Consider the following 26,878-nt stretch of genomic DNA (forward strand, 5'->3'; position numbering starts at 1 on the left):
CTCCAATCTTTGTGAAGAATTTTCTTGCAGTTTTGTTAGGATTCTGTTAAGTGGTGTTTGTTTTAGCTGGGATATTTTGAGAGTTCTAACAGACTTCCTTTCTGTGGAGTTAAATGTAGTGAGAATGAAGCAACCCCAAAGGCTTCTGGAGATGCTCTGAGTGCACTTGCATTGTGTCTGTGATCAACTCAGAAGTTTTGCCTTAAAGGATCACCACTGTGATAGTGTGACTGTGTTCAAGGTTGTGACTAATTGCTTTCTCTTGTGTTGCATGGACATTTCCAAGTTAGTATGAGGAGTAGAGGAGGTCACCAGAATTTTGCTTTAATTTACAGATCCTTAAGGATCATTTATAATTGTAAAAATTATCATTCATAAAAACAGTAAATTCTTATCATGCAACAGCTTTTCTCTTGTGATACCAGTCTTCCTGTTTTCATAATTGTATATTTATGTGCTCCTGCATAGCTATGTAGAGAGCGTAAATTAGAATTCCAGTTATAGATGGCCATTCTGGAATTTAGATCTAATTTTATGTATTTCATTATAATTGTATTTAAGGATAAGTGAATTTTTAATTGAAACATTGGCATAGATGTGTAGGTTGCAAGCCAGATAGAACTTTAGGACTTTTCTAAATTTAGACACAGCATTATTCAGATGCTGAAAATCTGGGGCTTCTTAATGAAAAGCTGTTAAATGTGCTGTGTCTAAATGTTTACATTTCTTGGTACTACTTTTTATAGTACAATAAAAGAAACAAAGAATTAGGCTCTGTTGTGTTGGGCATTGTACACAAACAACATAATAGATAATTCTGCACTCTAAAGCTTTTATTTAAACAAACAAGATAGATGTGAGGGGGCTAAAGGGCTTTGATGTGCAAGTAGATGTGATTGTGTGATAATGGAAAAGGATCTGTTAGGACTCTGGAGAGGTTAATGAATTTAGAGCTAGCAAATGGGTAGAGGCTTAGTGAGAAAAGGATAAAAAATGTTTAGTAGGGAAAGAAATTAGGTGGATTTAAATTAATTTGCAATGTATCTATATGCTTCTATAATTCTGCCTTCCTCCATTCAGTGGTGCATGGGCTTTTTTACCTTTTCTTCTTGTTAGGAAGCAAAATACAGTAATTCAGGTCGTGAAGAAACTTGGAGACTTTTTGTTCTCAAATGAAGTGTGTGAAACAACAAGTCATGTAGTTACTGGGAGTCCTCGTCGTACCCTGAATGTTATGCTGGGAATTGCTCGTGGGTGTTGGATTGTTTCTTATGAGTGGGTAAGAAATGCTTTCTAACTTTACTACACAATAAATTACTTTTCGTTTGTATAGCTGAAATATCAACCATGTTTGTGTCCATGCTACCTGCAATGATGCCAGTGTTAAGTTATTCAGGCTTACTTAGAGTTAGTTCAATTAGATGAAATTTGTCTATGTGAAGATCTATTAGTTAGTTACAGTTTTTCAGTGCTTAATTTAACCAAAATATTCTTGTGTTGTACCTCATTATCTAGTTTATTTATTATCTCATGGATGAGAAACTCATGTCCCATGCATTATTTTTGGACAGATTAATTTCTGCTCAACATTAGCCAACTCACATTATTCAGATTGAACTTTTTATGTCCTGATATAATATATTTCTGTTATGTTCTGAAACATGTATTGTGTTCAGCATTGGAAAAAATGAAGATGAAGGGAAATTCTTAGATATTTCACTGCAAATGGGAAAAAATGTAAAATAGGAATAGTGGTGACTGGGTGGGGAACTTATCTGTCAGCCCAGGTTTAAACCATCTCAATTGCTCACTGTAATAACAGAGATTAACCACTCAATCTGACACTGAAGATGACAGCATCTCAGCTTTCCTCATGCTTCCAGAGCTATAAAACATCGATCGTGAAATTTATATGGAAATAGCTCTCTATCTTCAACAGAAAAAGGTTGTTCAATAACTAAATTTTGTAGTTTCCTCTTTCTTATAGATACTTTAAAATTTACTTGTTGAGTGGAAAATAAAGTGCTGCCTTTTTGTTTTCAAGATGTCTGGCAGTTACCAATATGAAGCTTGTCCTATATGATATATATGCAGTTATCTGCAGTATATTTCGGGTTTTTCAGAAGTTCTTGGTGATTAATTTCCCTTGTAATAGAGGGTTTGCATCTTTGGTCATCTTAAGGATCCAGTAATGTGCCTTTGTGGCAAAAGAAAACTAATAGCATCCTTGGCTGCATAAAGATGAGCATATTTGAACAGGGGTTTTGGAGAAGAACATCTCCACAGACTCATTCCAGCCTACTATATGATTCCTTGCATCTATTAGTTAAATGCACTAAATTATCTGTCCCATGCTTAGCTTTGTATGGAGAATTAAAAAAGTCACAATGTAATTGTCACAAGTTACTTTTTCATGACAGGATGCTCAAACAGGAAAGCTGCCTTATTCCTTGAGAAAAAGCTTCAAATAACTACTAAGATAGCTAGAGATAGAGATAAGTACTACAAAATAGTTTCCTGTCTTTGTACATAAAGCAATATGGATAATCAGAATTCCAACAAGTGCTGTCCTAGAATTTAATTGCCCATTTTATGCCCTATACCTCTGAAAAAATGCATGGTGAAAATATCTACCTATTCTCTTCATAGAGCAGTATTGATTAGAAATGTTCTCCTCTTGTCTTATGGTCTACATTGTAGACTCATCATGGGATCATCTATACCCCTCATATAATACCAACAAGTTGAATGAAATTGTTCCAAGGATTAGTTTGTCCCTGCAGATGTTATTGGATCAAATGCTGATGCTGTTTTCACTCATTTTATTGAGCTGCTATTTAGACAAAGTTCTGAAGTTACTGGGAGAGATGCATGAGAAAGAACTAGACACAAAGTTCAGATCTCCAGATCAAGTTTGATCTTATAGTATCTGTTATCTGGAACTATTTTAGAACTGTGCTTATCTCTTTCACAGAGACTAGGTACAACTTTGCCCATAAATGTGTATTCCCTCAATTTATTTATTTACTTATTTAACTGAAAAAACAGTGCTTTGAACCTTTTTAAAAAAAATATTTCTTCACCTGTTTAAATCATTGACTCATGTGATATAAGTGCTTCATTGTCTTATTTCATATTGTGCCAATGCCCATTTGGCCATAAGATGGCCGAATACTTTTGCCCTGTTTTTACCCAATTTAGTTAACTAGAGAAGAGTAAACTGAAGCCTTACCTAGCCAGAATTGAGGAATTCAGTAGAAAATTAGTCAGAAAAATTTCATCTAAGAAAATAATCTCCTTTTATTAGTGCTATATAACTGAAGCCTTTAAATGTAATCAATCCTACCATTAGTATTTTCACTGATAAAATAGTTCAAATTGGATAATTTAAAAAATCAATCAACCTGGAAAAATTAGCAGTACCTTATAAACATGGTATTACTTTGAGCAGTGATGATTGTCTTTTGGAGATGTTTATCAGGGTTTCAAGAATGTATTTACCTCTGCCTTTTGTCTTGTAATGTGGACATCATTTAGGATGAAGTGGTTTTTTTCTTCTGAGAAAAACTTAAAATGTTATTTTTAAAGATGGATGTTGGAGAAGTACCAAATTTAACATCAGACATTTAACCTTCATAGCACTCCATTTACATTTTCAAGATGAACTATTCAAGTATAAATACCATATGATCATTCATTGTGCTAGCTGGATAGGTGAGAGACCTTAAATAATTAACAAAATAGTGTGTTTTCAGACCCTTTGAGCTAACTCTTTCATAACTGCACGTTTGAAAACTTCCAAATAGGCTCTTTATTCTCAATAGAAACACACATTCAGAAGTATTCCGCTAAGAATAATATTGCAAATCATAACTTCTTTTTGAATTACATGAATCTGAAGCATTTTTTAGTGTTGCTATGAAAATATTACTGGTTGAAAATTTGCCAAAGCCAGAAACAAATTTTCAGTGACTTGGAATGGAAAGCTCTTGTCTTTGTTTTCATGAAAACTGAATGTTTTAGTGAGTGGTGACCTAATTATTTACTGCAGGACCTGTTCATGAACTCAGTATCCAATTTTCTTTTTATCTAAGAGAGTAGATATGATGCCTTTGTACTCAATTCCAGAACCATGATAGACAAGCATTAATCCATCTTTTGTTAAGACAAACAAATTTCATTTCTAAACAAAGTTCTGTAAATACTACAAGGGTTGATAAAGGTCATTGCTGTAGAATTGGCCTGGAAAATGGAATAGGATTACTTAATCATAACTAATCTTTTGGGTTTATATTTCAATCTGTTTAGGTTGTTTTCCAGCTACTTTTGATACAAACATGATATTGGTACTATAAGGACATGATGTATATGTAATACAGCACAGTACATCTGTTCCTGCTCAAGTTTATTTATGAAGAATTTTTTTTACTGTAGTATGTCTATGAATTTTATTCAAAGTTACAATTTTCTTGGTTCAGTTAAAGTTGATTTATATTTTGATTAAAAGAGAAATTACATTAGCAAGTTTCTTTTATGTTCAATAAATATATACAGCTATATAAAGCTGAGAGGCTTTGATATTATTATTGTAATTTGTTAAAAGTAATTATAAAAAATATACACAGGTACCACCCTAAAATGTATAACTTACAATCCTAAGTTGCAGTCTTAACTGTATTTTTTAAGAAGTTACAGTACTTTTCTTAGCTGAACATTTCAATGCATTATTGGATTTTGAATATTTTTAAAGGTCATTGATTTATTAATGTGATTAACTATTATTTTTATGTTTGGTATGATATACTGACTGTAGAAATTATTTTCTCTTTTTGCACAGCTGTTACGTTTTCAAATATTTGATTGTGCTTTTTCTAAAAGTAAACATAGTATTCTTTGGATGTTTTGTAAACAAATTTAGCAGTAAGTCTAAGGATATGCTGCTTTTTATTGTGAGCAAAAAATTACTCTTCATTTCCAATAGCCTGCAAAATTGGACACCTCTCCTCACAAGTCAAACATCACTTGTCACATCAAACAAGGAAAACAGCTTTTGTAGAAGCTCTCATTTGAGGTTGTTGGCTTCCCTGGAAGCCAACTTTGGACTGAAAACTATAGAACTTATTTAGAAAATAATTTTGTTATGAAAACTGAATTTGCAATTTACTGCTTGTAACAATGGATTTGGGGCAAAAGAACCCTTTACAGAAACTTATTTTCTTACAAGCAATTGGACCATTTTATAAGGTTTACATTGCTAGTTTATGATTAAATTTGTTCCGCTTAGAATTTTCCATTAGTGAGCTATAATATTGTAAAGGATAACTTTAGCATGCTCTATATATTTAATACCAGTTTTTATCTACGGGGAATATTTCATAGACTCGTTCACAATTTAAAAGGGAATATTTTATAATTTAAATTTAAACTGATAATATATGCATTTGTATGACAGAGTATTTCAGTCATTGTGTATCAAGCATGGAAATAATTTTAGACACGGATGAAATTCAGCTTGCTCTGAGATGAATAATGACAACTGTTTAATAGTGCATGGCTGTGCTAATGACATAATCTATTTGAAATGGCTAGAGAGCTATTTAGGGAACATATGAGAGAGGTTGAATTATCCTAAAAAAGGGATTTGCTTTCTGATAAATTCTGTATGTCCCATTTAGAGGGTATATGTCTCTTTCTTGTTCAGGTAGCTTCACTTGCTCTAAGAGCAACGGGATGTCTCACTGGTTGGTAACATTGCTTTTTTTGAACTTAAGGGGTGCCAGATGGCAACTACAGAAGAAACATTGTGAAGCCCAAGTACCTGTAAATGGGAAAAGTTGTTGAATTGAGTGACAGTGGACAAGCTTAGCAAAGAAGATACCAGTGTTTTACCTCTGTGAGAAACTTTATGGCTCACCACTTAGTAAACCAATGAAAAAAAAGAATCTCATCTTCCATCAGAATGGTCTTCAGAATTTAGTCTGTCTACAAATTAGGAGTAGATTGTCCTTTAATATGTCTCAAGGGCATAGGAACTTTCTCTTTTTCCATTTTCCCATTAAGACAATGCTTTTACAATTGAGGGATAGTATTTGAATACTCTCCCATGGAGCTTTTAATATTATAGTCTACCAAATGCAAGTTATGATAAATTGTCCTGAAGAATGTTTAGAAAATCAATCTGTAAAAAATGTTGGGTGGAGTAGTTTGGGGAAAAATTTACCAAAAAAAATTTAAATATCAGAAATTGGAAATGCAACCATATTAAGTAGGCTTTTTCTGTTAGACATTTGGTGCTGGTCCTGATGGGAACAGAAGTCTGCAAGCAGCTCACAGTTTTAAGATTACTAGTCTCTAAAGATTATATTGGTCCAGTGTTTCAGAGCTCAGTTGCACACAAATGATTATGTGTTTGCTGGAGAGTCAGTGTTCTGCAATCTTCTTTTCTGCTCTAGAGTATGACACTGACAAGAGATTGCTACAGAGCAAGACATTGAGTTATTCTTCTTTGCAGAATGATTTATATATGTGATGTGGATTCTATGCAACAGTTGCATAATCCTTGTTGTAGTAGGGGTCCAGTATTGTTTGACATCTTCATTTATGATCTGGATGATGGGGAAGAATGCACCCTCAGCAAGTTTGCAGATGTTAGAAAACTGTGAGGAGTGTTTGATAAACCAGATGGATGCTCCTGTTCAGATGGACTTTGACAAGCTGGAGAAATGAACCACCAGAAACCTTGTGAAATTCAATGATCACTAAACTGAGAGAACAGAACTGGTATATTAGGACTTCCCTCTTCAAATTTTTTGCTCTGTGTATTGTGATTAAAAAATAGTTGACTTTTTGAATATCCTCACAATGTTTTAAAATGTAATATAGCTGTGCATAGAAGTATGACTGATATTTCAATGGTTTGTTTTAGTTGTAAAAATTGTATCTTTCTTAATTACTGATTTTTCAACAAAGATTTGGTTTGGGTAAATGAAATAGCAAACCAGCTATTGTAACAGCACTGTCACTTCTAATTACACATTCAAAAAGTTCATTTTAGAAATTTTAAGATTCTACTTACCACTTATTTTATTTTAGGTTCTGTGGTCTTTGGAATTAGGCCATTGGATCTCAGAGGAACCATACGAGCTTTCATCCAGCTTCCCTGCAGCTCCTGTAAGTTTAATGGCCCTTTAAGCTTGTGAACCTTCTTTTGTTTATCTGGGAAATTATTTGCTCTCTAAATAGGTTTTGTGAATAAGGAAGCCTACTAGAAAAATATTTTTTTTTAAGCAGGTACTGTAAGGAGTTATTTTCTTCTTCATCCAATACTTTTTGAGGTGTGTGCAAAACTTGGTACATGTGGAAAATGCAAAATGTTGATTCAACAATTTACGCCTGAATAAACCAGCATCTTACTGAAGTATAAATGTTCTTTAATTTTGTTTCTATTTGTACCTGTGTACAAACTGGAGAAGCGTGTTTTTGCCAAATGGAAATATTTGCAGGTCAGGGACTCTGGTTTTTTTTGCCCAGAAATTACTTGGGCAATGGAAAATTACTGTGGTCTTCTTGAACTGCTAAGTAGGAAAAAATGTAGGATTTTCCTGCCTCTAATAATCATTCTCAAGTACTGAATTGGGAACTAGTGCACAAGTAGTATATGGGGGCATGATGTACCTGTGTAGACCTCAGTGCACTTCGTGTGTTGTAAATTATTAAACAGGAATTTTCTTTTGGTTTTAAAACAAGTAGAAGCCTAGCTGGTTACTAGTCAATCATTCCAATAATTTTCCCTCCACTAAATTAGTGTCTGACATTTATTTCTCAAAGTTTCATACCAGCTTTGAAGAAAGTACAGTTAATGGGGTGTGAAATTTATTTTTACTGTAATTTTATTAACTGTTAAGAACTTCTACTTAGCATTCTTTCTAAATCTATAACTTATGTAAATTTACATATCCAACATTAATATGTAGTATTTATTATATATATTATTTATTTCATGATTGTGAAGTGTATGTTCTCAAAGTTTAGGGAAACTGTAGCAGTTATTCTCAACCCTTAAAGAAATTAATTATCCATTATAATTTCATACTTTTTATAAATTGAGAAAGTAGATTGTTTTATATAGCAAATACAGTAAGAATGATAAAACTTAATGTGAAAAAGAAATAAGAAGCATGTCCTGTTTTTTCCCCTTTTCTGTATTTCTATGAAAAAATCTACACTGAAGTTCATATTAACTTACTTTGAGTTTTCTGGTTTTTTTCAGATTACCTTGATTAATAATAAAGTATGCTATCAGTAACAATGTACATATCATTCTTTATAAGTGATTCCTCTTGGGGTTTTTTTGAGATTCCATTTAGAGGTTTTATTCCTGAAGCCAAAGTAAGGAGACCTTGAGAGATGGTGAGAATGTAAAATTAAGGCAGGTTAGGGTTGTGCTAAGAACCTGAATCACTTCTTTTGCAATATGCTGTTCTTGCAGAGGAACAAATTTGGAGTCCAAGGCAATATTTCCACTACCATTCTTTATTTAGTTGCTCTAATTTCTTACTCTAACAGATATCTTATTTTTTGGTTGATGCAATAATTATTTGAGTATGAATTTGTTTTCATTTGCTTTTTTTTCCTTGTTTCTTTCCTGCTTCCTACAAAGTACTTAGAGAAAATAGAAGTACATTTAGTTTCACATAGTGTTTATTTGATTACAGGAAGTAATTAAAAGTAGGGGTTACCTTGCTGTTATGTTTTACTTGTTTGTATAGGTCCAAAGAAGTTTTTGCTGCTTTGTTTCCTATTATTACCTTCCTTCTGACATGTCCTCCTGTTGCTTCACTTTGGTGTTTGGTGCACAAGCCATGCAATCTTCTTTAGGTGAAATGTCATTTAAAGACATTTTGCCTCTAAAAAGTTACATTTGTGTTATAAATTGATCCCTTTTTCCCCAAAATGAAGTCTCTTAAAACAATTGATCCATTCAATGTCTACATCAATATTTTTGATCACTTTCTCAGAACAGTCATCAGAAAGCCTCAAATTTTATAAACTTTTTTTCAACAAATCAAAACTATCCTTGCAATATTATTTTAGTCATACAGAGTTTTCTTATTAAGATAAAGTTAGTGTCAACCAGAAGTTAGCACTGCTTTTCTTTTCCAGGTTGAGCATTCAGATGCCATCATGGTTTTTAAGAACATTTTTGAGGATTTTTGTTTGTTTGTTTTCTTGGGGTTTTTTTTCTCTTTCCTTTTTTTATTGGTGTAGATATGCTTACTATATTGGGAGTATTTTCTTTAGTTGTCTGATTAAATGTACCCACACAGGAAATGCAGTAATGTAGACTCAGCATTTCTATTAAATTTCATAGAATAATAAAGTATTTTAGATTAGCAGGGACCTCTGCAGCTTGTCTAGTTCAACACTGTGATCCAAGGGACTTGTCCAATCCACTCTTCTGGTAATAAATGAATACATTAAATGGAAAATTCCCCAATTCCAAATGGTATTTAATGCCTGTTGTCCCTGTCTCTTGTCTCACAGCAGAGCACCCCCAAGAAGGGTCTGGCTTTGTCCTCCCTATACCCTCAATCAGGCACCATTAAGGTCTCCCCTTCCCTTTCTCTGCTCTAGGCTGAAAAACAACAACTCTTAAGGCTTCTCTTGGTATGCTGTGTGCTTGTTGGGATGTGTGGCCCCTCTACTAGTAATGACTCTTCCAGACTTCTCTCTAAGACATTTCTTGAAAATTCATTAAAGCAATTTTGGGAAGTATTTTTTCTTTAGTTTGGGATATGTATATTCTTACAAGTTTCCTATGAAAAATAATAAAATGCTAAATAGTCATTTCAAATACATAGAGATTATTTTATGGAACTGTTCAGACAGTGACTATTAATTTACATTCTTTAGGTTTATATAAAATCAGATCATGAAGTAATATTAGAAATATTTTTTGTCTCTGCTACACTTAGTAATGATGACATACATTTTCAGTGAAGAAGAATGGTGGTGTTGTGTGTGGTGGGGTACTCTGACATCAGCTTTAATGATTGTCAGTATAAAATGGAGAGATTTATTCAATCTTTCTCAAAACCACTTACTGTTTTCAAGATAGAAACATAGAATCATCAAGGTTGGGAGAGACCTACAAGATCATCCAGTCCAACTTCCACCCAACACTTCCACTGTAACCTGTAAACAGCATGGCCCACCACATCCAGATGCCTCTTGAACACCTCTAGGGATAGTGACTCCACGACCTCTCTGGGCAACTTGTTCTAATGCCTGACCACTGTAACATTGAATTTTTTTTTTCTAATATCTAATCTGAATCTGCCCTGTCTCATGTAAAGGCCGTTTCTTCTGGGCCCATGACTGCCAGCAGTGTAGAAGAGAGATCAGACCCCACCTCAATACAACCTCCTTTCAGGTGATTGTAGGGAGTGATGAGGTCCCCTCCTGAGCCTCCTCTTCTCCATCTAAACAACCCCAGATCCCTCACCCCTCCTCGTACAATATTTTTTCTTGACCCTTCTCAAGCCTTGTTGCCCTTACAACACATTTGTTAAGTTAACTTCTGGAAATATGTCTGGGGTTTTTGTTTTGTTTTGGGCTAAGTTCTTGCATTGTAACTAATTGAGTCATCTCTAAAATCAAAGTTTTACAAAATATTAGGCAGAGAATAAGCATGGGTATTAAAAACTAAGTGGAGAAAAACTGCCACTAAATTATTGTGATGCATGAAGAAATATCTTCTCAATCTGCTTTGCAATTTCAAAGTATACAGTAATAAAATGAAGGGGAAAAACAAAAAGGAAAGATCACCCAGGAGAGTAATTTATTCACATTGTGGTGTACATTGAGGGCCTACCTATAGAGAATGTTTAGGGAGAAGTCCTAACCTTACTGAAAAAAACCCCATAGTGTGACCTTAGATAATTTCTGATTATTTTTCTTCCTGTTCTTAAAATGTAATAATTTGTATCTTAAGTCATAAACATAAATTTAATTGTATCAAAGAACATGCATATGTTTTCAGTTAGGTTATTTTTACAAAACATATAGTTATATTACATCACCAGGTGATACATGATTGTCACAGACAACTGGGCATCTGGTGTTAATGCCGTTGTCTCAGTTTACAAAATACTGGTCACTTATTTTACAGGTAAATGACAAGGGAAGAAAAAAAGTGCAATTGTACATAAAAATGTATAGGAATACATGCTATATTGTAATTCATAGGGATTTTCTATAATTTAAAGATGGTGACTGAAACAGACTGAAAAATTATGACTTTTGTAAATGGTATTTCCCAAGAATAAATGCAAACTATTTAAAGGCTATTTGTCCTCTGTTAAACATATTCATACAGGCTACCAGAAAAAAATCCTCAAATAAGTGTAAAAAGTTGTTTAGGAGACTATGGGGGAAAATAACGTATTCCCTAACTATAGGAATGAACTAATTACAGAAAAGTATTTTTTTATGTACACATAGGGCACACATGACACAGAAATATAAATAGTTCCAGGTCTAGCTAGAACTAAGCTAGAACTAGCTAAGTGTTTTATATTAATGTTTAAACTTCAGTGGTGAGGCGAAATGCATATTCCTATAACTATTTTAGAGTTTTTTCACAGTTCCAGTTATTTACTAACACGTACATAACATAAATGATCAGTAAAACAGAGTCCTTAAGTTGTCTGACGGTTTCTTGGATGTTCTTTTTATTGAGTCATTTGGCCAAATCACTGTTATATCAGGTCGATGCTTTAGACATTGCGTCTGGTTGAATAATATGAGCTTTAGCTGATCAAGGCGATTGCAATTCAGGAACTGTACTGAACTGACCCCTTCAGAACACTAGTGCATGTTTCTGGGCTTGAAAAAATGAGACAAGTTGCTTGGTAAAATAAGTCTTTGAAGACTATATAATACATAATTCACATAATGACAAAGCATTTAGAAATCTGCTGGTCGAATCATCATAGTTGTAGCTTTGAGAGAATATCCCGAGCCCTTCCAGTAGTACCACTTGATCCCGTTAAACTTGTTGTTGTTCTGTCGTAATGGATAATACATTCCATTGAGGTTAGAAGGACCACATGCGTCAAACCACCATCCTACAAGACAGAAGACAAACATCAGCAGAAGTAATTCTCAAAATAGTATTTAAGGTCATTTTTTTGTCTGGAAATGAGAAAGGAATAAAAACCCAGTTTTTTGTTCTTATGATTTGGAAGTGTCAATGTTAAATACATGCCCCAAACTCAGGAAAGAAATGTATTTGTGTATCAACTCCATATTCTTGAATCTTACACAGTACATTGTATTTGAAAATTGAGAAGGGAAAGCGTTCAATTTATTATCCACATCAAACATTTCTGACAGTCTGAGGGCAGAACACAACTTGAACTATAATGATACCGAGTTGCCTTTGGTTTTATCTACTCTTTGGTAAACTCCTGTTTTTCACAGATTTAAACTCCTTTCTTAATTCTTTCTAGAGGAATTACTCAGTTCTCTGGGCTGTTCAGTTCAAAACTTCCTGAAACTTCATAAGAAGGAAAAGGAGAAAAAAAACAGCCCAAATGTGCTAGGTATCAATATAGTCCTGACTTCTTAGTGGGTCATAAGAAAAAATTATTTTTATTAATAAAATAATATTTTTATATTTCTGTTATGATGGCGATAGTATGTGTGTTCTGTTTTGCAGGGCAGTATTCCAACTATCCTTTTGGATAAACTGAAGCTGTCTTTTTTTCTTGGAGCTTGTGCTATAGGAAAATGAACAATTGCTTAAGAGATAACAGGAAGAGAAGCCAAATTTACAAAGCACTTGTTTACATTTCAGAATGTGGAATTCTAGATGAACAAATTATAGGGAATTACTTGTGTAGTTGAAGATAAAAATACCATGTAGAACTCAAATATAACTAGTAAACAATGATTGGAAAAATGTAGATATATCTGTGGTATGTCTTTACCACTTCATAACTATATTGAAATAAGGAATTAAATTCTTCTACCCTTCTGTGGCACTTGCAGCACACAGCAGCTCTTGGGGGTTTTTCTTCCTGGGTAGTTAGGTAAAAGGCTTATGCCTATAGAATCAGGAGCTATTTCACTGACAGTTGAATCTCTGAAAGTGGGTTTTTTTGCAGGGAGTTGTATTTTAATCTTTGAATTCCTTGGAAGAGGAATCTGCTATGTCTCTGATTAGTTCCACAATTAGAGACTTTCTTGTACCCCAACTTCAGGGAATTATTTTCTCTCCAGTTTTCACTTCTCTTGTTTTATTTTAACTAACTTTTGTCAAATGGTAAAATACTTAATCTAGAGTCACCATACTAGTATTTCTATCTGTGAGTTTTGAACTTTTTTAATAATCAAAATTTACTAAGTCAAAATTATTTATCTCATAGACAATTTCAGTGCCAATAAAAATAGGAAGACTGAGAAACATAAAAACATTCGTACCTCCTGTTAGCATTTGTGAACATTTGCAAATACATTTGTCATTGTCTGCATCCTTTGTGCTAAAATCATTTCCTGGTTGGCTTATACTACTTATTTTGCCCGCTGTCCCAGTAAGTCCTTTAAGGTAAATCCTGTAGAAGCGAAAAATGGAAAAACAATGATTACGTGGAAGTTGATGGAAGATGTCTGCAAAATAATGATGGAATAATTTGCAATAAATATCCTGTTCAAATAGTTTAATTCTCTTCTGGCCAATGTACTGCTGTAAGCTGTTTTTCAGTACAATGTTTTCATTTGAACCGAAATGGTCAGCACAATTTCTAATGAACATGTGTTATTCACATATTAGAAGAAAAAGAGAGCAAGTTGGTAGTAACTTCTAGGATTTTTCATGCAGCTCATGTATTTGTTAATACTGAAGGTGCATTGTTGTACTTCAATGCAACAGTACATGCAATTATTTTCATTACATTCAGAAGTTTAAACCAAAAGTTTTTTGATTCCTATTTTGCCGTTAGTACAACACAGCAATTTAGCATTACAACCACGCATATATGAGGTGACAACCTTATTAGGGGTATTAATTCTGAGCTAGTAAATGATATTTTAGAAGTTTCTCAGTATTTCCCTTTCCATTGTCCTAGTTACTTATCCTTTTCATATCTTTCATAAATTTTAGTGTTAGCTCATCACAAGTATTCCAGGTTGCTTCAATTCCCTGGCAAGATAAGCATTTCGTGAGGTTGCTGCTGTAGGCATCTTCTTGCATGGGTGCCAATGCAGTCTCAGTGGGGAGATACACAGGGCACTGAACTGGGCAAGGCAATTACACAGCTATTCCTGTGTTACCTTGAATTGGAAGGACTTGAACCCTCTGCTCCCACAGTATGTTTGTGGTGATTGCATTTCTGTATCAAACAGCTCATGCTTCTCAGAGGATTCTATTTGTTTAAAGAGGAGATCTGATTGTCTGAAGAGAATTAACTTGCCCCCCCCCAGTCAGTCTTTATTTTGCATATAATTCTCTGCTTATGATAGAAATTGTCTTTGGTAGTTAAACAGATTATTTTAACCCATTTTATAGTCCCTATTTTAAAATATAATTAATTAATTTTATTCATTTAGGTTTCAAAAGATCAGTTCATTACAGATTTTCTTTAAAATATCTTTTAAAGAAATACTGTTTATTCTTCAGTAATTATGAATTAATTCAGTAATTTCTTCAAAATTATGTAAGCCAATTTCTAACATAAATTATATTAAAGATTACAAGTATAAGGTATGAGCCTAGGCTGGGTCTTCAAATATCATCTGAAGTCTAATATAAGCATAGTATTATTTATTTGTAGTTAACAATAAATTGTTAAAGGTACAGTTTAGTGTAACAGAGGATGAGAGGCAATGGATGGAAATTGAAAGTGAGATGTTCTGACTGTATATCAGAAAAGCTTTCTGCCATGAGGAAAGACAAGTAGGTTGTAACCTTGGGAGGTTATCAAGACCCAAATGAAAGACTCTGAGCAACCTGGTTTGGCTTCATAGCTTTGAGATCAGGAAGTTTGATTTAAACAAAGTCCATTCTGATCTCAGTTTAATATGAAGAAATTTCAGTTTTACAGCCCAACTCATAATCTTTTCAGCAATCAAAGAATCATTTGAGTTGGAAAGGACCTTAAATATTACCTAGATCCAACCCCTTTGCCGTGGGCAGAGACACCTTCCATTAGATCAGGTTGCACAAAGCCCCATTCAGCCTGGCCTTGAACACTGCCAGGGTTGGTGTATGGAAGATGTTCTAAACTGAATACTTTCTTTGGATTTTTTTCTTTTTTTTTGTAATGTTAAATATATTCTTTAAACCACTCAATTTTATGATTAATTCCTTGATTGGTTGCATATTGTAATAAAATTGCTTTTACCATGTTAATTTTCTGTAATTATCTTTTAATATTGTGAATGGACAAGGGTAATCACCCATTTTGCAAAAGTTGCCTTTCTAAGTATTTTAAAGCATTACTTTAAAAAAAAATCTCTGCTGTAGATTCTGTTTCCAGATGAAAAAAATATTTACTTTGGAGTTAAGACAACTAAATACTACCAAGGTATTAAGATCTAAGATTTTCTGCAGAGTAGATGCTGATAGTTTTTTATTGCTCTGTTTGCATATAAGACCTGAATTGAAATAACAGCATCAGGTCTCTCAGGTGTGTCAGGTTGACTTTATTTACAACAAATAGTTGCTAGGGATCTTGGAGAAAATCATCTAAATGTAGACCATTTTTCTGTCCAGTCACCCAAGCTCCATGAATCTGCAAGATTCTTACGAAGAAATATTTCATGGACCATGTAGTAGGAAAGCATTTGTTATACTGTGAAGTGTTTAGTTTCTTCTATAATAAATCAAACTATTTATTGTATTTACATATATTGCAGAGAGCCTGGTGAATGACTATGAAATGCCCATATATTTCAGCTGTGGCTGGTACTGTTTCAAAATGTGTAATACTATGATACTGTTTAAAGAATATAATACTATGGTAATAGTTGTATAAAATATTTATTTTAAAATTGTATTATTTCTTTTTTTAACCAAGAATTTAGAAGAAATTGTGAACCTTTAGATTTTACAGGATTAGAGCATAAATAATAGGTCCAATAAAATGTGGTCTTTAAATTGAGAAGTTGGTGATAGGTGAAATGCACATTTGCTCAATTTTTACAGGTAGGAGAGTTATTGAGAATCTTAGCCAGTGGCTCATGGAAGGATAAGGCCACCTCACCTCAGTGTGCTCTTTATGACAACAGAACAGTTCCTAGAAGCCACTGACAAAAGGAAAATCCTTGCAGTATAATTCATCTTAGTCATCCACCTTTCAGAAATGTATTTATTGCAGGGAATCAGGATTTGATAGCAACTGCAGACAGGTTCCTGTTTTTCTAATGACTGTGTACTGTCGCCCAATATATTGGCACATGTATCCTATCTTATTCCATACTATCTCATCATCTTTGTGTTTTATGTGTTATACTCACACAAGATGCACTAGTAAAATACACATTTTCTCCTCTGGAAAAATAAATTATTTTTTTAGGCAAGAGATGAAAAATTGAGAAAACATTACTTTCTGAGTGGGTTGGAAAAGAGTCATGATTTGTATGAAATAAGGCCATGCATCTACACAGTTTAGAAAGATTACTGTCCGAACATTTTTTTTAATTAGATCTGATTTTTCTGCTTACCTGTATTTTTGTTCTTCACTTGCTAGAGAGAAGTGGTCATATAATGAATATGCCTCATTTCCTTCCCAGTCTTTCAGTTGTATTTTAAGAACATAACGCTTCTGATTAGTCAGTTGAGAAACAAACTCATTTCCCAGCCAGTACTCCCCAGCAGGATCACCAAATCCCTGTAATTCAAGTTGTATATTTAAATAGCTTTGTTTGGGTGGATTTTTTTCCTTTGAGTTTAAAAAGATCAATTTATCAGTTTTTAAGTTTAATAGTTTTCAGGCTGTCAACTAAGAATTTTACTGTGTTCACAGGGGTTATTGATCTGTAATGTTTCAAAAAGTTGATTTCAGCAAGGACAAGCTCGGGAATCTGAAACAGTGAATCAATATTATTTATTAGATTTGGAGCAGTTCCTACTGTTGCCACTAGAAACACAAATATAAACAACTCAGAAAATGTAGACATAGGATGGAACAGTTGATAAAAAAAAAGTAAGGTTTCTCTTTAAAAACAAACATCACACTTGCAAGTCTGCTTAGGCAAACTTACACTATTCTGACATTTTCAAAATGAGCATCTAAGGACAAAGAGAACTTTTTAAAGTTGCTTACATTCTAAGGATGGTATTAATATAAATTTAGCATATTATGTTTCAAATAATAAAAACGGCTGATATTAAGACTCCAGAGAACATTGTTTACCATCTTGTACTCCTTCCACGTCCGGTGGAAGTCCACACTGCCATCTTCTCGTTTCTGAATAACTGTCCAACCTCCTCCACCAGTTTCCATGTCACAGTAGGCCTACCAAAGTAAGCATGTAACAGCCTAAGTGCATGCAGTCACAGCAAAACAAAACTAGAAATCATGTAATTTGCATCATTCTATATTGTGGCAAGTCGTATGCAAAATATGAGTTAACCTAAAAAAGCAAGTTTTGACAGCTTTTATACAAATCAGTTGTGGTTGTCCATAAATAAATGATTCCTCAGTATATATCACACTTAACAGAATACCTTAACAAATGACACCTTTCACTTCTCCATCTTTTTTGTGAGAGATCCATTCAAATTTCCCATGACTTGTCAGAGCATAGATACTATTGAGTTCAGGCAATGAACAAACTGAAATGTATTTTTATTATCACAGTCATTGGTCAGTGCCTTTGCAAATGGTCTGACCCCAAAGTTAAATCTAAGTGTATTATCTGAAAGTTGTATCTTAAAGCCATGTTATTATACAGACTGCAATGAACATCTGTGCTTGAACAAAAAAAAGTAACAACTATGTTCCCAAAGATGTTCCCAAATATTATTAAATCACCTTTGAATTTACCAATTTATTGCTAAAAATTTGAGAAGACTGACATGTAAAAAGCAGTTCACTGAACTCAGTTTTTGAATACTCAATAAGTACATGCCTGGCACAATAAAATTCAAATTTGTAGGTGACTTGTTCAATCAGTCTCCCAGATTAAATCACTTCAGCACCAGAGGTGAAAGGTATTACTGAAAGTGCCAATCTACTATGGAGATGCCAATGGGAAAAAAGTATTTTGAAAATTAATGGGAATTTTGGAGTGATGTTTGGGAAAAGTAGGGGATTAATTAACAATAACATTTTGTGAACATGAGAATATCTAGTACAATTTTTCCTGAGAAAAGATTTCAAATTGTTGCATCCAATTCTGCTTTTCCAACACTAACAAAACTTATAACTAGATGTGGGAAGTCAGTGGAGCTAAGGTGGTGTAAGACAGTACGAAGAAAGTCTTCAGTATCAAAGAGATACTGAAGTCAGTATCTCTTTAAATTGCATATTAGTACTAATACTATCTTTAAGAAATATATTTAATTTCTTGTACAAGAATTCCTGTTTGGAGAATTCTCTTAATGTTTTATCATTTGGAAGTTTAATTTTTTTAACCATTTTCTGCCAGGATACTGAAGTTCAGAGCCTTCTTCAGAATCACTCCACATCTTTGAAAATTTTTTAATTCTATTTTGAGTATTGAACTACATTAACTTCTAATCTGTATTCTTTATCTTTTATCCAATAAGTGAAGTTGTGTCTTCCCATTTATAGTAGTACAGGCAAGACCTGACTTCTTACACTTCAATAGGATATTTCATCTGTAATTAAATAAATATTTTTTAAAGAAACTAGGTAAGTATTTAATTATTAATTTGGCTGTTTTCTTCACTGTTTAACAGTTCTCTAAGTAGTCTTACTTCTTGCCTAACTGCTGCTTGTCACAATATGCCTATAATTGCCCCAAATCATGACTGGGTGGCACTACAGCTGTAATGTCTTTTTCATCCTCTTCTATAGGAGACTTATAGTGCAGTTAGCAGATTTGAGCTCTTTGAACTGTTAGACATCCTGGAAATGTATTTTAAAAGTATGACTGCAGTGCAGCCAGTTTCCTTCTGTGCTGTGGTAGTGTTATGTGTTCATTTTGGGAAGTAAAGTGTGCTCCTTACTAGGTTTTTAATATAATTCACTCTTTTAGAGTATGTGTATTGTACGTATGTTATAAACTCACATCTATATATGTATATGAATCGGAATGTTTACAGTTCAAGCAATATCACAAATACTGTTGAAAATCATTAGACCTTTGAAAGGAAAAGAAATCCTTTCAGCTGAAATATCAATTATATTAGTGTTTCAACAGGCTGTTGCACATTGGAAATCCAAAGCAGATACTGTAATTTAAGCTTGCAGTAGACTCTGTTCAAAATCAAAAAATCACAAGACATTCAGTTGGAGATTTTTAGGGAAGACAAAATAAATAAGGAAAAATGTTGGATAAGGGATTACCTTTTAAAGTATGAATGGAATTTAATTGAAACCTCAATTTGTACTCAAAATGTATGCAATTCCTTACACCTCAAAGTCTGTTTTTTGTTTGGCTTTACTAATATCTGTTTTTAATGACTGGTAATAAAGTGATGATAGTGTATAAATTAATTTAGTTAAAATAAAAATTCCCTTCAAAGGAAAGGCTGAAGATAAGGTATTGTAAGACAAGATAAATCTGTTTTAGAAGGCTAACTCATGATGTATAATGTATATGTGAAAATTAATTTCCACAGAGGGCTATGAAGAGGGATACTAGGAATGGACTAAAGCAGATGCAAATACTTTTTTTAAGCATCAATGCAAGTTAAAAAGCTGATTTAACAATGATCAAATATCACTGGTTGTAGATAAAGTTGTTGACTCTCAAGCTTCACCCTTCTTGAAAGAACAGTATAAGCAGCCAGATGGGCGATAGAACTGTTTCACCCTTCTCTGAAATATGTAGTTTTTAACTATGTACAGTGGGAGGCCATGTATTAATTTATTTGAGTTGTGGGCTCAGTCTGATATTGCTATTGTAGTTGATAATTGATGTTTTTGAATGTTATGTGCAATTTCCTTTATGCCTGTTGTCTAAACTTCAGTTTAGTTGGAATTAATATTTTGAAACAAATCAATACCTTTAAATAGCACGTTATTTTGTTCTAATGAGATTAAAATATAAATAGGGAATGACTGTGAATGTCTATCATAAAATATTCCTGTTACAGGTAGTATCCATTTTTTAAGTGAGTGGTAAGACAACTAGCTTTAATAGACACTATAGATTCTTTGAGATAAATGCTGGGGTACTGCAAATAAGTTCCCAAAGGAAAAAGCAACTCGCTAGGAACTGAAAAATATAATGAGAAATTGAAGAGATGACCGTAAAAACCTAATGTAGATTTTTCTTACCAGTAACAATTTTTAGAAGTTTACATAAATTTGGGAGTATAATTTTTCCACACCAAAAAAATTTCATCCCAATCAACTCTAAGTCTTTCTCTTAACACCATTACTAGAAGAGAACTTTTGTAACCTTTCAACCTCTTCTACATTTTATATTCAAAAGAAAGATATGTAACATTTCATAAAACTAGTAAAAATAGATACCAAGTTTAGGCAGGCAGCAGGAGTCTTCAAACAGATGCCAAAAAGGATAAAGAGATTAGCCTCTCAAGTTACAACAAATTGGAACAGGGGGTATTTGATGTATCTTGTGAAGTGCTTCAGTACTTACACTTCTAGCAGCTCTAGCACTGTAAGAGGGTATTTGGGGTATAAGTGTTTTCAGAGCTACATTGTGAATGGTAAGGCTCAGGATGAGTTATCAGGATGAAGAGCCACTGCAGTTTTTACAGCAAAGCAAGTGCAGTCACCACGTCTTTGCAGTGACCCTTTGCATCACTTTTGGCTGTTGTCAGAACACTTTGGAGTCATTATGTCCAATGATTTTTGTATTCTATCTCCTAGAGATGTGACTAGATAAGAACTGCAGTCTAATTTTCTCATAAGGTTGCTGTAAGCATAAAACTATTGACTTTTCATAGTTTTGCCTCTGCCATTTTTCCTCGTGTCAGCAGTCTTTTGCTGTTTTCCTCAGTGTTTTTAAAAGGAATTAGCTTTTGTCCTGTTGCGGAACAGGAAAGTTTGAAAATATTAATGGAATTAAATAATTGTTTTCCTCTCAGTAGTCATATGCAATTCCTTAGTTTTGGATTATGATGGGAGACAAATTAGTAATGTGGGATCAGTTACAGATTACACAGAAGTTGTTTATAAGCCTGTTGGGAGGTCAGAAGGTGTTACAAGAGGAAAAGACAAAAACATAAACAGCAGTGCAGCACTTTTGGCAAATAAAAAAGGTCACTCTGTTTCCTGGTCTGAGTAGCTATCCACATCATAAACAGTTGAAAATGGTGTAACATGTTGATTGTCCCTAACCTTCACTTCCCTTGACAACTCCTCTTATGTGTTTATATTTGTATAAAAAATCAGCATCAGGTTAAAACTTTTTAGTCTCTTATTTTCAATGTCATGCGGTAAGTAAAACCCCTACCTGTGTTTTTCTATCTGAAATGGACAGAATAAGACTTTAATTCTTTAATATTATTAAATGACTGATTTAATACTAAGTGAAATTATTACTTTTTAACTACTTTTTTTAACATAGTAAATTACCAAAATGGATATTTGCATTAAGCATTTAAAGCCTCCATGTTCAAATGTAAAGCATTTAACATTTTATAGTCTAGAAAATTTGTACTTTTGAAAATGCAAAGTGTTAAAGTCTATGACAAATTTTTATTCTGTAATATGTCATGCACTTGTGTTTGCTTTTAGAAAATATGCATGCTCTGTATACTATATAAAATTAAAACCAAAGATAAAAGCTTGAGACAAGTCATAGTAAGAGATCCAAGGAATGTTATTCCAGAGTTGTCTAACAAAGACTGCTGCATTCCATTACTTTGGAGATGCAGTAACTTTCATCTCCTTTAGCTTTTAAAAGTGTGATTGTAGAATATCTATGCTATTTAAATGCCATTCAGCTTCATGTATAATAAAACATTTCATTGCATCTTATGTAACTCATTTTGTTCTGAAATTTATGTATTTAGATTAGATTATTTTGAAGGAAAACCGGCTGCTTTTTTTTTTTTTCCCAGAGAAGCAGATTGCAAATAATTTCTCTAGATTATATCTACAAAAAATCACAGATTTTTATCTATTGTATTTTATAGATCTTACCCAGAAAAATTGCTTATTTCCTTTAGCTGACAGCTTTGTAAGTGTAAAGATCACAGTCTGGCATAGGCTAAATTAAAAGTTTTGGCACTTCAGTCTAGTCACCGGTGAACTTCATTTCTAAACCTTTGCTTGGGAAAAAAAATGCTTACTCTGTCAGAGCTTTACCAATTCCTTTTCCACATTGCACCTCTTTTTCCACTGCTTTTTTACATTTTCTATTATTTTTTCTAATGCAATAAAGTAGAGCCTTAGGGATTCCATAAAATATTTCCATTTTTGTGGAAAGGAAATATCTACAGTGGAAATTAGAAAATAAAAACATAATAAAATTATTTAGTGTTTGTCTAAGAAATATATTAAGCATTTTTTTATATTCATATGTCCCTTAGCCTCCTCAGCCTGCTTTATCATGGGAGCCCCACTCCTCCGAATGCTTGCTCCAGGTTTTCACGTCTTTATCCTCACGATCCACCTGGGACTTTTCTCCCTTTTAGATTCTATTGATTGTTTCAACTAAATTATACTCTCTGAAGCTTTATCATTTTACTTATTTCAATAGATGGAGCATCTCTTTCAGGCTCCAATGTATCATCCTATGAGTGCCACTTTTAGCTCAAGGTCTTTCTACAGAGGTATGGCATACTGCTTTAACTTAAATTGATGTTAAAGTTCATTTTAGTTAAACGCATAGGAGAAAAAATATCCATAGAGGAATTTAAACCGATCTAGTGAAAACCCTACAAACTCACCTTTTAAATGAATCAGTAGTAGTATTTTCCAGGACAGTATTTCCCAGAAAATCCTCTCTGTTAGACAGTGTCTAATTGTTAATCTAATTGTTACACAAAAGTCCTTAAAAATCTGTGATACAAAGAACTGAAACCCATATATGAGTCCAGTACTACTAGATAGCTTTCATGAGTATAAATCTATGAGTAATCTTCCATGCCCCTGACTTTACCCTTTTGCCTCCTGAAGACCCTTGGGCATACGAAGGAACTAAGAACTTAAAGGAGACAGGAGTCTGCTGATCATGCAGAGCAACTCTGTTAGTTTACAGATTTTATAAAGAAATTACACTACCTTATTGATTTAATTACATTAATTATGTGGAGAAAAGAACAAAATTCTGGCATGATGAAGCACACAACAAAATGTTATTCCTTTCAACTAAGCCAAGATTTCACCTGAAGGACTTTTTTCTTCCTGTGAGATACTCAGATCTAGGAGCGATTAAAAGCATATAAAAAAACTTGGTAAGTAGTAAACTTCACTATTAACTAGCCTTTAAAATAACATATTTGCCAGATCAAATAACCTTTAACATGCAGTACAGCTAGGTAGCTCTTTATAGTCATCCTACCTTCTTCTCTTGTGCAGTGTTTGAAACTGTTAAAGTGTAGATTCCGCTTGTTGTCAGTCCAGATTTGAAAGCTTCAGCACAGTCTTTGAAACTGATTTGCTCCTCTTTGGCTATGAATTTGCTCTTAGCTATTAAAAAAAAAATAGAAATTGAAGGCATTAAAATGAGATTAATAAAAGTTACAAAGAATCAATTTATGGTGTAATTGGCTTAAAGCGGTTCCAAAAAATGTCTGGTCCTGAAAGAATTGACAGATCAAGGCACTTATTGTGTGTGATGTTACTTTGTATTTTTAAAGACATTATTCTGATAGGACTGTGGTTGTTTCATAGGTTGAAAAGTGCCAACACTTACTAATATGTTGAATGAGAAAACTCAGGGTATTGCATCTCATTCAGTTGAACAGTTTCTGCCCTGGCTGGACTTCTATATGCATTACAACCTAGCATGCATTAAGTACTATTATATACATACCTAAGTAGCAAATGATTAGGTTAATAATGACTTTTGGCCAGTACTCTTATATTGTGAAATGAGTTATGAAACCTTTTATAATGCAACAGACTTTAGAGGTTTTAAGCTTTTTTTTTTTTTTTCCCTTGTGCTGAACAGGAACAACTTTGTATGTACCAAGCTGAAGTTTGGTAGGTCAGCCCAACTCACTAAAGATATATACCTTCTGGAATTCATTTGTGTAAAAAAATACATTTTCATATATCTAAGCCTTCTTATTCCACAGAACAATCTAAGGTTCATCTTTTTGTTCAGTTCTTTATTAACTATGGAGGTTGGAATTTCCTGGCATTTCGCCTGCTGACTGATATTTCATATTTGACCCTTCTGGGGTTGGTTCTGTGTATTTTCCCTTTTAATTTAATCTAACAATCACAGTCAGTTACTACAAAGGTTTAGGTGCCATATAAATACGTGCTTATATTACAGCTGCTTATTATGTTCTTTTTAGCTTGCTTATTCATTATTTACCTGCTTAAGTGCTTTGCCTTAAATAGAAAAATAACACATTCAGTGTTTTAATTGCTTTTCCACACTCTATTGTTTGCATACTGTCTTAGAAGCTTTCCCTGCTAATTTTGTCTTTTTGGCAAACACTCATTATTTTTTCCACTCTGGGTTTAATGGTGCTGTAGCCAACATGACTTTGACTTGTTTACTTATTTGTGCACTAGCATAGCAGATAACATCAGCAGGAACATGTACAGCCTTGGTATTTAAGGGAATAGCGTCAGTTATGAAGACAAAAAAACTTGGAATTTACTTTGTTTAGAAAAACCTATAACCTATGTTATGATAATAACATATAGGACAATACTAAAAGTGAGGAGTTCCAAACACCCTTTTCCTTTTCTGTGATCCACCTTACAGTAATGTATCATAGCCCATGTATACTATGTTTTAAATTCTAATGACAAGTTCTAACATTTTTTCCCAGTATTTAATTTTAAATCCTTTCTTTAGTGGTTCTGTATGCTTCTGTATTTTCCCCCCTGAGAACTTTACAGGCAACTGTGCCAGATTCTACAGTCTTTTAGAACAGCTTCTTAATCTTTCCAAATTCCATATCAGACATGAAATTCAAGGCAGGGAATGATTAAATCCTGTGTAGCCATAACTTTTAGTTTATAGTTTGTGTCGGTTTTTTATGGTGCACATGAATCTGCATAAATCTGAAAATTATGCTTGGTTACTATGATCTGTTGCAGGGTTGTCAGGCATTTAGGGGTGAGATTGCCTATAAGGTTTGCTAGGCTGAGGGATTTTTAGAATGAACAAGGATACCTTGGTGAAGAAGTTGTGGGAGAACCTTCTGCCCAGACCTGGTGCTTTCTGGTTTTGGGGGCTAAAAACTATGCCTGTGCTTATTCTTTTGCCTTTGGTAGCTACTATAATTTTTCCTTTCTTTGATAAACTCCATGTGCATAAAGCAATGAGAGGTGGCAGAAACAATCTCTGTGAACCAGGAAGAAAAGTTGCAGACCTACAATATGCAGTATCACCTAGATATATGGTCAAGCAAGTGTATTCTGCCTCACATGTGAATGCCATGTGAGATGAATAATATTTGGCATCTCTGTATTTTGTTGAGCCACTGGAGAATTGGTTAAGAAGATAAAGAAACCAGAGAAGATAAACAAAATGTTGAAAACAAATCATATAAATGTGGTTGTTTCTCCCACCCCCTAAAAAGTAGCTTAATTAACTCACATGCAAAATATAAGGCAAAAAATACAGACTTGTTGAGAAGCAGAATTGTGTCAGAGCTAGTTGTAAGACTACAGAGATTAATAAAAGTTAGGTACCAGTGTACTCAAATTAGGAAATAGGACTGAAATGATATAAGCATGTCTGCTTTCACTTACAGTTTGGTGTTGATATCATAATAAGCAAGCTTTGAACTCTCTCCATCAGATCATGTTGCTGTTTTTGCAGAACTGAGTTGTTTACTGTAGCTGTAACCAACTGTTTTTCTAGTTCTTCTATAATAGAATTCTGTCTGGTTACTAGGACTTGAAGCTGATCTTTTTCGTCTTTTATTGACTTCAGCTGAAGCATGTGCTTGTCTTCCATCTCAAGAACTCTTTTTTCTAAAAAGCTAAATAAAAGATTACAATTAGGCCCTCCAGAAACAATTTTGAGCTGATGTCAAGAGAATCAAGCATGTTGTATAAGTTTCTTTCTTCGTAAACACTCAACTTCATTCTCTAGTGCTATGCAAGCAGCAGACAACTAAGTGAAAGTTTAGTTTGATACATAAGCCTTAATTTATTATGTAAGTGCACTAATAAACAACATTATCTACTACAGTGTGTATTGCAGACCTTAAAAGTGTAATAGTTGGGTGTTTGATAATTCAACATTATTAAAGGAAAGGTAAAGTGACTAAGTTGTCACGGGTTTACCCTGTTAAAAAATGAAGCTTATTTAAAAATGTAACTATGAACATTTCAAATATCTTAGAATAAAATACATACTTAACATAAATGTTATAGCATTAAGACAGGGAAACATGCAAATAGTTAGTTGAAGATGGGTTACCCTTCTCCAGTTTTGGAGCTGGTATTATTAGGTAACTGGCTGGGAACATTATTTCACTGCTAATTGTTCTGATATAGACTCTGAGAAAGCTGATGTTAAAAGATGCATAGCTGGAAGAGAGAAGTTCACCTAAAATCCATTGCTGTTACTG

At 33.5% G+C, this 26,878-nt stretch overlaps 2 protein-coding genes across 4 annotated transcripts in view; one reads left to right on the top strand and one right to left on the bottom strand.

Moving 5' to 3' along the window:
* MCPH1 (microcephalin 1) overlaps positions 1-26,878 on the top strand; it is a 122,514-nt gene that overhangs the window by 35,917 nt on the left and 59,719 nt on the right. Inside the window, exons 11-13 of one of the 2 annotated variants that reach the window (XM_039709597.1) lie at positions 1,117-1,279; positions 5,772-5,820; positions 7,093-7,170. In XM_039709597.1, coding sequence (XP_039565531.1) covers positions 1,117-1,279; positions 5,772-5,807 — 199 coding nt within the window. In that variant the 3' untranslated portion in view covers positions 5,808-5,820; positions 7,093-7,170. Of the gene's footprint in view, positions 1-1,116; positions 1,280-5,771; positions 5,821-7,092; positions 7,171-26,878 lie in introns of those variants that run through there. The other variant, XM_039709596.1, reaches the window with a different exon arrangement.
* Positions 8,517-26,878, bottom strand: part of ANGPT2 (angiopoietin 2) — a 44,030-nt gene continuing 25,668 nt past the window's right edge. Inside the window, exons 4-10 of one of the 2 annotated variants that reach the window (XR_005627502.1) lie at positions 26,052-26,284; positions 23,674-23,801; positions 17,418-17,519; positions 16,726-16,892; positions 13,486-13,616; positions 8,992-12,128; positions 8,517-8,961 (exon numbers count right to left, since the gene is read on the bottom strand). Coding sequence is in view for 1 of the 2 variants with exons in the window: in XM_039709598.1 (XP_039565532.1) it covers positions 11,968-12,128; positions 13,486-13,616; positions 16,726-16,892; positions 17,418-17,519; positions 23,674-23,801; positions 26,052-26,284 (922 nt within the window). In the remaining variant the exon portion in view is untranslated. Of the gene's footprint in view, positions 12,129-13,485; positions 13,617-16,725; positions 16,893-17,417; positions 17,520-23,673; positions 23,802-26,051; positions 26,285-26,878 lie in introns of both variants that reach the window. The other variant, XM_039709598.1, reaches the window with a different exon arrangement.

Source organism: Passer montanus, unplaced genomic scaffold (genome assembly GCF_014805655.1).
Source record: "Passer montanus isolate IOZ18808 unplaced genomic scaffold, ASM1480565v1 scaffold219, whole genome shotgun sequence".
Lineage (NCBI taxonomy): Eukaryota > Metazoa > Chordata > Aves > Passeriformes > Passeridae > Passer > Passer montanus.